At 41.4% G+C, this 15,345-nt stretch overlaps 1 protein-coding gene across 2 annotated transcripts in view; it reads left to right on the forward strand.

The window, feature by feature from the left end:
* The window catches only part of LOC145408357 (poly(A) RNA polymerase, mitochondrial-like), a 72,757-nt gene that overhangs the window by 36,226 nt on the left and 21,186 nt on the right, over positions 1-15,345 (forward strand). For both annotated transcript variants that reach the window (XM_080279082.1, XM_080279083.1), the window contains exons 6-7: positions 449-681; positions 14,238-14,440. In XM_080279082.1, coding sequence (XP_080135208.1) covers positions 449-681; positions 14,238-14,440 — 436 coding nt within the window. The remainder of the gene's footprint in view (positions 1-448; positions 682-14,237; positions 14,441-15,345) is intronic.

Below are 15,345 nucleotides of genomic sequence, written 5' to 3' on the forward strand. Positions count from 1 at the left end.
CATCAGCTGGTTGTGAGTTAGACAGTGAGTGTGACACAACAGCGTATCTCCTATACTCATTTTATCTTAACTTGGTCCAGATTTTCGTCCTTTTGGAACTTTTTTCATATAGCTCGGTGGCAAAAAAAAACTCTTTGCAATGGCTCTACATTCATTCTGTAGCACTTCTTTGTGACAAGTATAATATCCCATCATTAATCTGTTGCTAACACTGAACTTCTAAAAGGGAGAGATGGCAGTTTTGGGCCAAGCGAAAATAAAACAAGGATAATGACTTCACTCTCTCCCCACATTGTCTGCCTTCCCTTCCATTGTCTCACATCCCACGCTGTTCACATTCTTTATCACACTTAGCAGTTCTGGGTACACATTCGGTATCTACAATGTCTTCCATCCACCCCACTGTCTCACACCGCATCCTGTTCATTTTCTTTATCACTTTTGACAGCTCCGGCTACCATATGAGCCAGATGCTGTACCTTTATGGTGAGTGTGACCCTAGGGTGCGTCCGCTGGTGTTTGCTGTGAAGCAGTGGGCCAGGGATCACCAGTTGACATCTGCTGTCAAGCCTGGACGCTGGATCACCAACTTCCCCCTGACTGTGATGGTGCTCTTCTACCTAATGAATGTTACCCCAAAAGTTATCCATCCGCTGAGTGACCTTGGCATCACCACACTTAGTAAGAATCACTCCTCATGTATATATTTATGTGTTAAAGGAATATCATGTAGGTAATGCAAAGTGTATGTACCTGTATAAAGAAAAATATATAAATGAGGATGATCATGCCTTCAGGTGGAGTAAGGATTTTTTGGACCTGAATGGTGTGTGAAGGTGTGTGGGGCCCAATATATACTGTATACTGAAAAAAACAAGCTGTTAATTAGTTCTCCCTGTCATTTTTCCCCCCTCTTTTCTTGCTTTTTGGGCCCTCCTGACCCCATCCTTCAGTAGGAAAAGAATTATCATCATCATCGTCTAACACAGTGTTGCCCCATAAGGAGTGTAGGAGCCCGGGGCTTGGCTAGTTGGTCTTGATATTAAAGATGAGAGTAACCAGCCTCACTTATCCCTGAGTGGCATTACATGGGATATAAATCCCAACCATCCCTAGGGTATAAGCCTGCAGAGGCTCTCGGTCATGGAAGCATACATTCCTTTCTCATATCCTTTGTCTAATGCAAGAAAGCCTTGGTTTAATCGCGCTTGTTCTAATGCTGTCCGCAACAAAGAGAGGGCCTATAAAAGGTAGCAGAGACAACCCACCCCTGAATCACATCTTTTTTATGTTTCTGCCCGGAATCGTGCTAAGTCTGTTCTTCGCTCTCCTAAAAATAATTTCATCCGTACTAAATGCTCTTAACTCTCCAACTCGAATTCTTCTCGTTCCTTCTGGCACCTTGCCAGTAACCTTTCTGACAACTTTACCTCATCATCCTTCCCTCCTCTTTTCTACTCTGATGGCTCTGTAGCTATTTCTTCTACTGATAAAGCAGATCTCTTCATTCAGACTTTCTCCTCCAATTCCACCTTAGACTATTCCGATGCTGTTCCTCCATCACTTCTCCCTTCTGACTTCCTCATGGCTGACATTAAAATTTCTTCAGCTGATGTACAGTAGTTTCTGCCATTGCTGGCATCAATACTAATAAGGCATATGGGCCTGATGGAGTCCCTCCTGTTGTTCTCAAGAACTGTGCTTTTGTGCTTACACCCTGCCTAGGTAAACTCTTTCGCCTTTGTCTGTCAACTTTTACCTTTCCTTCTTGCTGGAAGTTTGCTCTCGTTCAGCCAGTCCCAAAGAAGGGTGACCATTCCCAACCCTCTAACTATCATCCAGTTGCTTTGGCATCCTGTGTCTCAAAAGTTTTTGAGTCTGTTCTTGACAGAAAAGTTTTGGAGCATCTTTCCTGTCACAACCTTCTTTCTGATCGTCAGTATGGGTTCCGTCAGGGACGCTCCACTGGTGATCTTCTCACCTGCCTTTCAGACTATTGGTCGTCCTCCTTTCGGGACATTGGCGAGGGCTTTGCCATTGCACTTGACATCTCAAAGGCTTTCGATCAAGTCTGGCATGAGTCTTTAATTTCCAGGCTGCCCTCTTACGGTTTCTATCCTTCTATCTCTGCCTTCATCTACAGCTTCCTTTCTGGTCGTTCTATAGTCGCTGTTGTAGACGGCGGCCATCGTTCTTCTCCTGGAGCTATCAATGGTGGTGTTCCTCAGGGCTCTGTCCTATCACCAACTCTCTTCCTTTTATTCATCAATGATCTTCTAAGCTGTACATCTAACCCTATCCACTCATAAGCTGATGACTCCACCCTTCACCTTTCCATTCGGTTCCCACAATTTCCATCCCAGCAGTTACTTCAGCAAACACGGGATGAGGCTATGGCACACCTAATGTCTGACTTGGCTCGAATCTCTGACTAGGGTAAAAATAACCTTGTTTTTAATGCATCAAAGACTCAGTTTTTACACCTATCAATCTGACAAAATCTTCCACAGGAGTACCCACTAAAGTTTAATAATATCCAGCTCAATCCAGCATCAGCCTTGAACATTCATGGGGTTTCATTCACTCAAGATTTATCCTGGAATGATCATATTACATCTCTGGTAAAATCTGCTTCCAAGAGATTGGGTGTGCTAAGCTGACTCCGTACCTTTTGTACCCCTGCACAGTTGTTGACTTTATACATGGGATTTATCCACCCCTGCATGGAGTACAACTTTCATGTGTGGGGAGGCTCCCCACATACAGCTCTTCTTAATAGGGTAGGCATTTCATCTCATTAACTCTGCTCCTCTTACTCAACCTCTGTCTCTTTGCCACACTGTTGCCTCTTTATCTCTTTTCTATCGCTACTTCCATGGTCATTGCACCTCTGAACTGTCTGCTTGCATCCCTCCACCTCTATGACAGGTGCGTAGCACCCGTCTAGCAATAAACTCTCATCCCATTTCTGTCCAACTCTCTAATGCAAAAGTTAACCTTTACTCCCAGTCCTTCATTTATGCAACGGGTCAACTCTGGAACTGTCTCCCTCTGTCTGTATTTCCTACTTCCTATGATCTCCAGTCATTCAAACGCAGTGTGTCCAGGCAACTCGAAATGAACGGATCTTGAATTTGGCTTTCATTTGTATTGTTTTTATTCTTCTTGGAGGGAACTGTTTTGCAGGCTCCTAGCCTTTGGTTCCTTCTTCCTCGCATTAAAAAAAAAAAAAAAAAAATCCGGCTGGAGCGCCTTAATTCCCACCATCACTAACTCAAGAGTTGCCACTGATCACCAGCTAGTTCAATATGGAAGTTGGGCTACTCATGCAGAGACCACAGAAATCGCATATCTTTAAAAATCTCTCCCGTGATATTTAATGATATACTGTATGTAAGTTCTTCATGATATTATTCTTTAGTAGTTATACTAATTTCCTAGATATACTTTAATGCGGTAAATGCAGGAAAATGTTACTATAGCCGCCGCGAAAGCACACCGAGTGTGACAGCATTCATCACATATTTACAAGTCTCTAGGTGCACATTTTGTTTGAAACCCATATAATTTAGCTTTCTAAAAGAACAATGCTTCATCTCCAAAATGCTGAAGAATATCTACAAAGTTTTTCATATGAAAATTATACAATGTTTAAAGCCGAAATCGTGCGGAGACGAGACCGCCGGCCGAAATCCGACGATGCCAAGGGCTCCAAAATACCGTACAAAAACTCGAAACAACACGCCAGTGGTGTACCCTGAACAGAGTATTCCTCTAGACTTTAGGAAATACTTCAGTCTAGGCACTGTCCATTTTTCTCTGCAACGGTTTTCCATGATCTTTGTACAGTAGGTCCAGCGGGGCAGTTAGACACACATGAGTTTGTTATTGTTTATAATCGTAACGTACGATCTTCAACCGTGTCATGCTAATATTTCTTAACCCCTAAAACATGGGGCGTCGCGTTTGCGACGCTTGCCAAAAAGGACATAACAGCGGATCGTTGCGTTTGCGATTCGAGTTAATTTTGAATAAACGCGGGCAAGGATGTTCCAGCTGGTATTGTCTATCAGTACCACCACCCTTTAGCTACAATTAGCATACTTTACCTTTGTACTACTGACCTCCGTTGTTGCCAAGTATCGCGTTTTTTCCCCCCTCCCCCCCACACCACGGCCCGGCCAGCCTGGCTGTGATACATGGCAGTGCTCTGACTGCTCAGAACTGTAAATCTGCGCTCTCCTCTCACAAGCAGTTTATGCTAATAGGAAACGCTTGTTTCCCCAGTTGTCACACTAGCTTTTTTTCGCACGGTTTGCCCCTGTTTGGCGTCAGTTTACCGCAGGCTTTCAAAGTGACATAATGGCGAGTTCTAGCTCTTCCGAGTCAGTGCAAGCGGCCGACAGGAACGAGAATAAAGTGACGGGCGTAAGGTAGAATAAAAAGCGCGCTGCGGTGATCTTTTGGGAAGTAATATGATTGAAAATAATGTAGTATACGTGTTTTTAGCTGTGAAAATGGAAATGTTTGTTGAGTGACGGTAAGACTGCCGCCGCGCTGCATGTCAGCCGTACGCTTCGTTGATTTTAGCCATATTTTCAGTGCTTATTGTACAAATACGGATTCCAAACTACCTGTACGTTGTAGTATAAAGTTTACTGTGACAGAATGAGGCTGTGGTAGAGGGGAAACTGGGTTGCTGGAGGTGTGAAAGTGAAGATTTTGTTACCCAACTTTGCAAGTCTCCACAAGTCCTTGGGTAGTCCACAAAGGCTCAACACCTGTCTCTGGAGAAAGCTAAATGTAAGTACTATCTGCCATACCAAGTATAATGTTCTAGGATTAATGTCTGATTTTTGGCTAATATTTTCCTACAGGTACTCAGACCGCGATCGAACCCCGCCACCCGGGGGGGGGTCGGCTGTCCATTGTCCGCGCATTAGGGGTTAATGAAGAATCGTTACATGTTTCTCATAACACTTTATTTTGTTTTGATTGACACATACATGAAATGGATGTAAAATAAAGCCTATCGATATGAAAGAATAATAACCGTCCCCAAACCGAGGTGGTAGACTCAGCCCACCATTTCTTTATTTTCTTTGACTATAATACAGTCTCTCTTCCTTGTAGCAATGACTAAAATAATGTTGTTATAATTTCTCCCATCCTTTTAGTGACACAGAGGGCACATAAAATGAACGGAGTTTAGTAGACTGACTTTGATGTCGAAAATTAAATAATCTGGTGAAGGGTGGCAGTTTTTCCTTGGTTAGTGACATCGGGAATTACAGTACCCACTAAGCCATGAGGCGCCATAATTTGGTTATATGGTTACCACCCAGTGCAGTAAATGGTTTCCTTGTGTACAGGAAACCATTTGGCTTGTCACTCTGTGTAGAGTCACCCGTAGACAGAAGGAAGGGAAAGAATGAAGGAAAGAAAAAAGAAGAAGGAAGGAAAGAAGAAAGAAAGAGAGGAATGGGCAGTCACTCAAGAGCAGCAAAAAGAATCTATCTATCTATCTATTGCCATACGCCATAATCCCATAAGGGGTGGCCATTTGACTTTGAGTTAGTTGTTTTACGGAAAGGGGCACTAACCCTCCACCAACCCACTTGTTGACACGTAGGGAGCACGTATGGTTTGGTTATATGGTTACCACCCAGCATTGTAAATGGTTTCCTGGCTTACAGGAAACCATTAGGCTTGTCAATCAATGTAAAGCCACCTGTACAGGAAAGAAAAGCAATAAGAAGTGACAGGAAAGATGGGAGAAATAGGAAGAGAGGAGGGCAGGCACAGAAAAAGAATGATAAAGGCTAAGGAAGGAGTAGGCAGCACTACATCAAGTGAGTGGATGATGGTCGCCACCACCTACCACATTACAAAGAAGCTATGATAATAATGATGAAACCCTTTTGCTATGGATGGGGGAGTCAAAATGATGATATACAAAAGTGGACATAACAAGGGTTGCAGCCCTTTTTCAACCAGTCACTTGACGAAATGACTGCCCCACTAATGTATATTAAGCTCAGTTATCAAGAACACTCACAATAAAAAGCTTATGCTTAAAGTTTTGCATGTGACTGGAGCCAGAATTTAGAGGACTTGGACAAAGTGTGATTGATTTTGTGGAGTATTTCACTGGGAATGTTGTATTATAGTTTGCTATATGTGTGCATTATCTTTCCTACCCCACTTCATCTTTTCAGGTGGTAAGGAGGATGTGATGAAAATGAATGCTAATTTATAGTATTCAAACCTTCATCATATATCTTGCTCACTTTTCAACCCTTCATTGATTAAAGGTATCTTGCTATCTTTTCGTTCATCTTCGTCATGCACCTGGCCACACTGATAGTGAAACATCAGTGACACCACTAAAATAGGTTTTGTTGGGGAATAGAATCATGATTATGATCAGTTAGTGTATCATGTACAGACCAAAACTAACCCTCTCTGTCTCTTGCAAGACTCTTACAGTGAAGCTGTCATGGTAATGATGATGGCAGGTTGCAGTAACACTTAATACTTTAGCTGCAAATACCTACTTTGCACTTTATTGTGGATAACTTCAAGTTACATATAATTTCTCACAAATAATAATAATTAATTAAAAGAAGTAAAAACACTCATGATTAAAATTCTGTTGAGAATAAAGAACTTTTATTATGCGGTAGGTGGGGGCGCTCACCATCCACTCACTCGATGTAGTACTGCTTTGGGTGTCAGCCCTTTCCTGTCTTCCTTCCGCTTCAGTCTTTCTTTCCTTTTTTCATTCTTCTTCCTACAGTTGACTTTACACTCCCTCTTCTGTCTTTCTTTCCTTCTGCCTATGGGTGGCTCTACACTGAGTGACAAGCCAAATGGTTTCCTGTACACCAGGAAACCATTTACTACACTGGGTGATAACTATATAACCAACTTATCTGGTGGTTTAGTGGTTAATTAAGGCGCTCCAATTGGACTGAGCCTGTGTAGGCTTATACCCAATGGATGGTTGGGGTTTATTGCTCACATTATGCCACTCAGGGATGAGTGAGGCTGGTCACTCTGAGCTTAAATGTCAGGACCAACATGCCTAGCCTGGGGTTTCTGTGCTTCTCATGAGGTGACACAGGACTGGATGATAAATGGATGAATTTATCTTACATCATCTTATGATAAATTATTTTATTCTGTGCACAGAAACTGGCTGCAGGGTAAGGATTAGTGCAGTAAAACTAACTGCTCCCTTCATCACCCCCGTAGACCCAGAGTGAACAGGAAAACTGATTTGTGATGATGATGCTAATGTTGATGACCTGAATGTAGCACTTAATGTGCTACAGCTAACCACAACCTCTTATCAACCAACAGACCTATATAGTGAAATGAGAACAGAGTTAGGATGAATGATGACGATGATTATTTACAATACAATACCACATAATCTAGTATACACTGCTTAGTCTTGACAGGGGTTAGGTCCTGCTAGACTTCATACAGACCAAAAAACCACCTATGCGGTACACTGCATCTCACAAACCTACATTCACTTTGCAGCGTGTATATAATTTGCCGTCCGTGATCATTACATTATACACAACATGTGAAATATTGGTTTAAAAGCCATGAAGAGATGGTAGAATGTATATAAATACATACAGTACTGTATATAAAAGGATGAATAGTACAGTAATAAGAAAGATGTCTGCATTAAAATTAAAGTGTTGCTGGGGATATGTTGAAAAGCATTGGGAAGAGTACCTTGAGAATGTCTGGCCTTGTGAGAAAAGTGAAGAATGATAAATTAGCACGCTCTTGTTTTATGATGATGTATTTGAAAAAAATCCATTGCATAACGATTTATTGTATATTGACTCGACTATACATGGGTCAGTGGGGATACATCTTCAGCTGAGGGTCACCCACCCAACAAAATCTAAAAACAAGTTTCCAACTGACCTAAACTTTTTTTTTTTTTTTTTTTTTTAAATAGGAAGAAGGAACCAAAGGCTAGAAGTCCACACATTGTTCCTTCCAAGAAAAAATAAAAAGATAATAAAGAGAAAAATTCAAGATTTGTTCATTTTGAGGTGCCTAGACACACTGTGTTTAAAAACTGGGGTTTATCTTACTTCACTGCACTTCATTTGCTACTTACCACTTCACCTAAACTGGTAGTTATTTCGCTTCATTGCATTTCACATGGCACCTGAACTCCAACACCACACTATTGTTCCATCACTGACACTAACTCACCCAGTGGAGATGAGTGCAAATGCCATCTTGGAACAAACAACTGAGTGTACATGTGCATGAGGGCAAAGCTTTGTACAGGATCATAAACACCATTTAAGTACATTTTCCATCGTATAGTATATTGAAAAAAGGTCTCAACTTTTCACCATCATGTAGGTAATTCATTGCATAATGGTTCATCATATATTGAGGGTTTACTGTATATGTGAGATGGAGGGGAGAAGGGGAAGGGGGAGACTAAGGTTGAAATGCAGGGGTACTGTGTGAGGGTTTTGTGAGTTGGAAAGAGGGCAGCCTGATGCAGAAAACAGGGTGACATGAAGGCAGTTTTTATGAGACCACCCCTAACAGGATTATGGCATCTGGCTACAGACATAGAAAAAAAGAGAGCCGAAATGATGACATCACATTACCATGGCAGTGATCAGCTGGTTCTAAACAAGCATCTGACATTGTGGCTTTTACAATATTGTCTATTTCTTATTATGTACTCTGTGCTCAGCAGCCAGTTTAAGGTTTGTTTATGACTGGTGTTACTTTAGGTTGTATAGGTTACGCTGGGTTTTGTTTGCAGGCAAAGATATAGAAAGGAAGGTCAAAGCAGAATTAGATATGGTTAGGTTAGGACCAGTGGTAGTCTAGATTAGTAAGGTAGGCAGATCTGGTTTGGTTAGGTTAGGTTTAGTGGTGAGCTGTATAATGATGAATAATTGCTTTAGTCAAGGCTGTCATTAGTACTGTATTTTACTTTAGAAGGTATAAAACTGTAGTATACAGTTTTTCCAAGAGTTCTGCATAGCACCCAAAACATGCTGGTATTTACTGTATTGCAATATCTTCCTCATTCAAGCATAAATTTGCCCATTTGGTATGTTTTCTGCACTCTGGAATTTTCTTATGAGTTTTATTTCATTGACTAAACTATCTTTACAGTGGAACGGAAGAACAGTTTTAGAGACCCCTTTGAGTACTGTACTAGGTGGAATTATGTGGAATGCTAAAATGAAACTACCAGCAGTAGAATGTGACAGTATTCCTGATCTTTTTGTGACTGCTTTACCAGATGTTGATCCAGGGCACAAAGTACTAATACATGTATAACTGAACAATTCATATGGTGCAACACAAAACAGAATGAACCCACATCCCACTCCAATATCCTGGAATGTTAGTCTTTAATCAGACGTCCTGGATGCAACAGCAGTTTCAGCATCAGTGCTATCTATAACCATTTTACAGTTAAAAAAAAAATAATAATAATTATATAATAATAAAATAAAATAAAAGACCTGGCAAGAGGTGTTTAGTTCTTATTTCTTGTATAAATTTCTCACATAGCAGATGATGAAGATGTGCATTAATGTAATCAAAATTCTCAGTTACTGTACTGCTGTGAAATTGTTTGGCCAAGTGAAAGGTAAGATAAGTCTGGTGGACTTTCATAAATCTCAGTAAAATTTGGTCCTCTAAAGTGACTGATTCAACTTCCAGCCTGCAAAATAGTTTACCACACCAGAAAATCACTGCATATGTCTCACAACTGACCTAAAAATGGAAATCGTCCCCATAATTTTGTGTATCATCATGCTGTCTTGGCTGAATAATGTTATCATTAATACATCATTTCAGTTTGGTAAGATCCAAGTTCCTTCTCAGGATTTTTTTTTAACTCTGCCTGGAGGATAATATTTTCTTACTGGGGCAGAGTTGACAGGTTGAACATTACTGGGACCTGCATCAAACTCAGTTGACAATGAATTTGTTTCTTCATCCTGAACAAGTTTTCTTATTTCTATTTATTTTCTTAATTTAATCATCCAGCCCAGTTTACATTCTTAACACCTCAAAAATGACAGCTGCATCATAGTGACACGAAGTACAGTAGTTTTGTCGACTCTACTTATTATCTTTTCCAACCTTTATTTTTGTTTTCATATGCTAGAAAGCAAAAGAAACTGTATACTCTAAGGCTTCAGGTTGGTGATTACAATCACGAACTAAGCAGTGAATCATATTTATTGTGTATTAACCCCTTTTGCATTGGTGTTTGTTTAGAACCAGCACATGGAACCCTGTGATTGGAGTCGTAGGATGAGTGTGCTGCGGCAATTGCCCCCCTATGATGATAATGAATAAACTGAATTTGGTGTTGGGCACCCATCATCCACTCACTCAGAACAGTGATACTGTTCCAGGGCAACTCTACACTGAGTGACAAACCAAGTGATTTCCTGTAAACCAGGAAATCATTTAATATGTTGGGTGGTCATGTGCACTTTGTCACAAGGGTGTGGGAAGTAATTCCATCTTGTGCAGTATTTGTGGTAAGTGGGTGCACAAGAGATGTAGTGGTATTAGAGGTAGACTGCGAGATAATGCTGATTTTATGTGTCGGGGAGAGCAGATGAGATTGTCAGGCATGAAAGGATTGAACTTGCTGGTGAGTCTCTTGAGTGTGTGGAAGAGTTTTGTTACTTGGGAGACATGGTATGTGCTGGAAGTGGGGCTAAAGACAAGCACATAGTGAGTGGATGGGAAACACGCATAGAGGAAGTTTAGACGCAGAATAGAGAGTGTCTGTTTATGTGGTGAGGAGGAGAGAGATTAAAAGATTTGTAAGAGAGAGTAAGAGAGTGGATGTGGAATTTCAAGGAATCTGAGTGTAAAGTGGAGGGAATGTAAGAAAATGTTCTGAAAGGAGGTAAAGAGAGTTACTGACAGGATGATCAAGAAGTTTGTTGGGGAGTGAATGATAATAATAGTAGACTGAAAATGTGATGAGTAAGGATGGAAGTTTAGAGGGTGAAGTGCTTGAAAGTGTACAACAAGGAAGAAAGGTTGCTGGTTCCTCGAAAGCAGTGATAAGAAACAGAGAAGTGAGCATTGAAGTGAAAAAGTTACTACATGACAGTATTGTGATACCAACTCTAACATATGGAAGTGAAGCTTGGACCTTGTTGGAGGGACAGAAATCGAGAGTGAGAGCAGTTATTTGAGAGGAGCTTGTGGAGTCACATGGAGAGACAGACTGACGAATGAGGAAGTGAGGGAGCGTTGTGATGTGGATCTGATAGGGTGCATTAGGAGAAACACATTGAGTCAGTCTGGTCATGTGGAGAGGATGGAGAGTGAGAGACTGATGAGGGGAGTGTATGTGAGTGAGCTGGAGGGAGAGAGAGGGAGAAGGAGGCCAAGGATGAGATGAAGGGATGGAGTGGAGAGGTATAGGAGAGAGGCGGGTGTGAGCTGGGAGCAGGGCAGTGAAATGGCGGGAGACAGGGCGACATGGAGGCGATTTGTTTGTGGCCACCCCTTACAGAATTAAGGCGTCTGGCAATAGATGAATGGACAGTGGATAAGGGAAAAAGAAGTGAGTAGATGGAGAGAACACTTTAAGGAATTGTTGAATACAGAGAATGAAAGTAATGCAAGTATAAGTGGCTGGGGATGGAAGCAATGGCGAAAGTCAAAATGGGGAAAGCCCCAGGAATAGATGGAGTATCTGGTGAAATGCTGAAGCATGGTAGCAGAATGGATATGGAAGATGTGCAGATTGGCCTGGGAGGAAAGTAGAGTCCCAGAGGATTGGAAGTCATGTATAATTATTCCCAACTACAAAGGAAATGGGGAAAAAGTGGAGTGTCATAATCACAGGGGGATTTGCCTTCTTAGTGTAATAGGAAAAGTATATGGTAGGATACTTATTGACAGAGTTAGGGAAATAATAGAGGAGTTAGTTGGAGAAGAACAGGGAGGTTTTAGGAAGGGAACAGGTTATGTAGATCAGACATTCATCCTTAGATCTTTAGTGCAAAGTTTCTAGAGAAGGGAAAGAAGCTGTATGTGGCCTTCATGGATTTGGAGAAAGAATATGACAGAGTGGATAGACAAGGATTGTGGAAAATATTAAAAATATATGGAGTAAATGGAAAGAATATGACAGAGTGGATAGACAAGGATTGTGGAAAATATTAAAAATATATGGAGTAAATGGGAAGCTGCTGAATGCCGTGAAGGGTATGTATGAGGGTGCAAAGGCAGCAGTGCGTGTGGATTGTGCACTGAGTAAATTTTTCTATTTGAAGGTTGGATTGAAACAGGGATGTGTCATGTCTCCATGGTTGTCAATTTGTATATGGATGAGGTTATAAAAGAGGTACAAGGTAGGGCAGTGGATACTGGAGCTGCCCTAATGAGAGAGGGCAGTGTTTGGAAACTTCCTGTTCTGTTGTTTGCATCCTATTCTGTTGTTTGCAGATGGTACTGCATTTTTAAGTGAAGATGAAGGAGAGCTGCAAGGCTCGGTGAATGAGTTTGGGAGAGTGTGTAGGAGACGGAATTAAAGGTGAATGTAGAGAAGAGTAATGTTATGGTTTTTGAGAGAAATGAAGTCACAGAATGCACAGTGAGGTTGGATGATGAGGAAATGGAAAATGTTAATGCATTTAAGTACAGTACACCCTCAACATACCAAACCCTCTTTTAACGAATATAGGTTTTAACGACTACCTCGAGCTGGCCAGACGTTATGTCCAATGTTCATTTAACAAATTTTGTTTGGTAAAAGAATGGACCCACAGGAAACACTGACCAGCGTGGCGCGACAGACAAATATAGGTTTATCTAAGGCCTACTTACAGTCTTTATTTGCAGTGCAGTTACCTCCTGAAAGGTAAGAATAAACACATAATAAGTAATTAGGGCATTTACTAGAATGAGCCATTCAGACCTTGCTGTATGTTATTGTGTACGAGTGTACAGCCAAACGATGCTCCGCATTTAACGATCTTTGTTCAGTTTAAGTCATGATGCCTGGGAAATTACCAAGCAGTATGGTGTTCAGCTTTAATGTCAAGGGTCTAGTACCACATAGTTCGTTATATCCAGGGTGCACTGTATCTAGGTAGTGTGATGAATAAGGATGGAAGTTTAGAGGATGAAGTGCTTGAAAGGGTACAACAGGGAAGAAAGGTTGCTGGTTCTCTGGATAAGAAATAGGGAAGTGAGCATGGAAATAGAAAAGTCGCTGCATGATAACACTTATACCAACTATGGCCTATGGAAGTGAAGCTTGGACCATGTTGGCAGGACACAAGTCAAGAGTGAGAGCAGTGGAAATGAGTTATCTGAGAGGAGCATGTGGAGTAACATGTAGAGACAGACTGGCAAATGAGGAAGTGAAGAAGCATTGTGGTGTGGATGTGGATCTAATAGAAAGCGTTAGGAGAAGTACACTGCGGTGGTTAGGCCATGTGGAGAGGATGGAGAGCGAGAGACTAACAAGGGGAGTGTATGTGAGTGAGGTGGAAGGGGGGAAAGGGAGGGGAAGATGGAGGATGAGATGGAGGGATGGAGTGGAAAGGTATATGAGAGAGGGGGATGTGACCTGGGGGTAGGGCATTGAAATGGCAGGGGACAGTGTGAGGTGGAGGCTATTTGTTTGTGGCCACTACTTAGGGGATTGAGGCATCAGGCAATAGATAGATAGGTATACAGATGTGGTTGTCATTGTTATATGATGTCACACTTAGCCTCTGTTAAAATGGACAGTAATTATGTTCTCACTGTTCCCAGCATATATAAATAGCTAATTTGGTCTTGTGTACTGAAACTCTTGAAGCAAGACTTCTTGCTCATCTGAATTCAGTCATGGATGAAAAAGAACAACTGTAAACCTGTGATGTGAAAACACTGAATTATAAGTCTGCATATTTCAAGAGTACAGCTGGACTTCACAACTGTAGTACATTTTTGCTAACCTGACAAGATTCCTAACCCTTTTCAGCTCAGTTGGTGGATAAGTGTAGTTAGATTGGAGGGTTGATTCCATGAGTAACCAAGGAGATGCATTCTTGCCTCATAACTAAACTCCATTGAATTTCATATAACTATGACTTAGTACAATACAACATTTAAGTTGTGGGAGTGGTCCATTTCCATTAGGTGATGACAAACTGAGTATAGCTACTCCTTCATTGCCCCGACAGACCCCAACAGTGAAGTGGAAGTTGCTAAATTCATCTTCCCATCCAACCTATGCCTGCAGCCCTCCCAAAACAAGGATTCCCTGGAAACTCTCCTGCGCGGGTTTTTCAAGTTCTACGACAAGTTTAACTTCAAGAATCATGCTATCTCTTTGGTCCATGGCACCACTTTCATCAAACCTGATCATGGCGCTTTGTATGTGCAGGTGAGAGATTAATCCCTGAGATGGTTTGGACAAGTTGAGAGGATGGACCAAGGGAGTTGGGTGAAGAGGGATAGAAGTTTTGAGTCTCCAGGCAGACCAAGGAAGTCATGGGATGAGGTGGTGTGTGCTGGCCTTAGAGCAAGAGATATTACTAGAGAGCAGGCACAGAGCAAAGGAAGATGGAGTAGTGCTGTCAGATGAACCTGTCTTACCCATGTTCTGTAGACAGTAGACATAAAACCAAGAATGATGATGATGATGATGATGGTGAATAGGAGGATATATCTGACTGTATTCTTCCTTTCTTAAGAAAGTCCTGATAGTAAGAACATTCTGATAGTATGTAGGTCATGAAAGCCATGTCTAACTGCTCTAGTCTGAAAAGTCTTCCTGAAGGTGAATAAATTGTTTGTAGATAGCAAAAATCAAAATAAAAATGCATTACCAGATTGAAGGGCTCAATCCCTGTTGGCAGATTCTTTGTAAGGTAGTTTAACTCTCTTGAGTCATTGTTTTATAACCAGTGTAAATGGTACCTCATATGGGATTTTTCCGCTTAGCCCGTGCAGACCTTCATTGTGTTTCATGTGAGGTCTGCAGCTTAGCAAGGGTTAAAGTCCACATTGAAGACTTTCCCCATGACCACCACTATCATGTGATTTTGTTCTGCTTGACAGAGACCTATGGGACCCTTATATAATTCTGGTTGCCACCATGTTTTATTTACCTTAAGAGAGACCTACAGGATAACTATTATGTGATTTTGTTCAGCTTGTGAGAGACATAAAGGGTTTTATAGGTGTTGGCGAGTAGCAGCAGGGAAGTTGTCATTATGTACATATTGACATCTTTATTTGTTTTTGACACCTGTACTGTCATGATTTATTCAACTCGGGAGAAATCTG

Source organism: Coenobita brevimanus, chromosome 77, assembly GCF_032717465.1.
Source record: "Coenobita brevimanus isolate Jiangsu-jjx chromosome 77, ASM3271746v2, whole genome shotgun sequence".
NCBI lineage: Eukaryota > Metazoa > Arthropoda > Malacostraca > Decapoda > Coenobitidae > Coenobita > Coenobita brevimanus.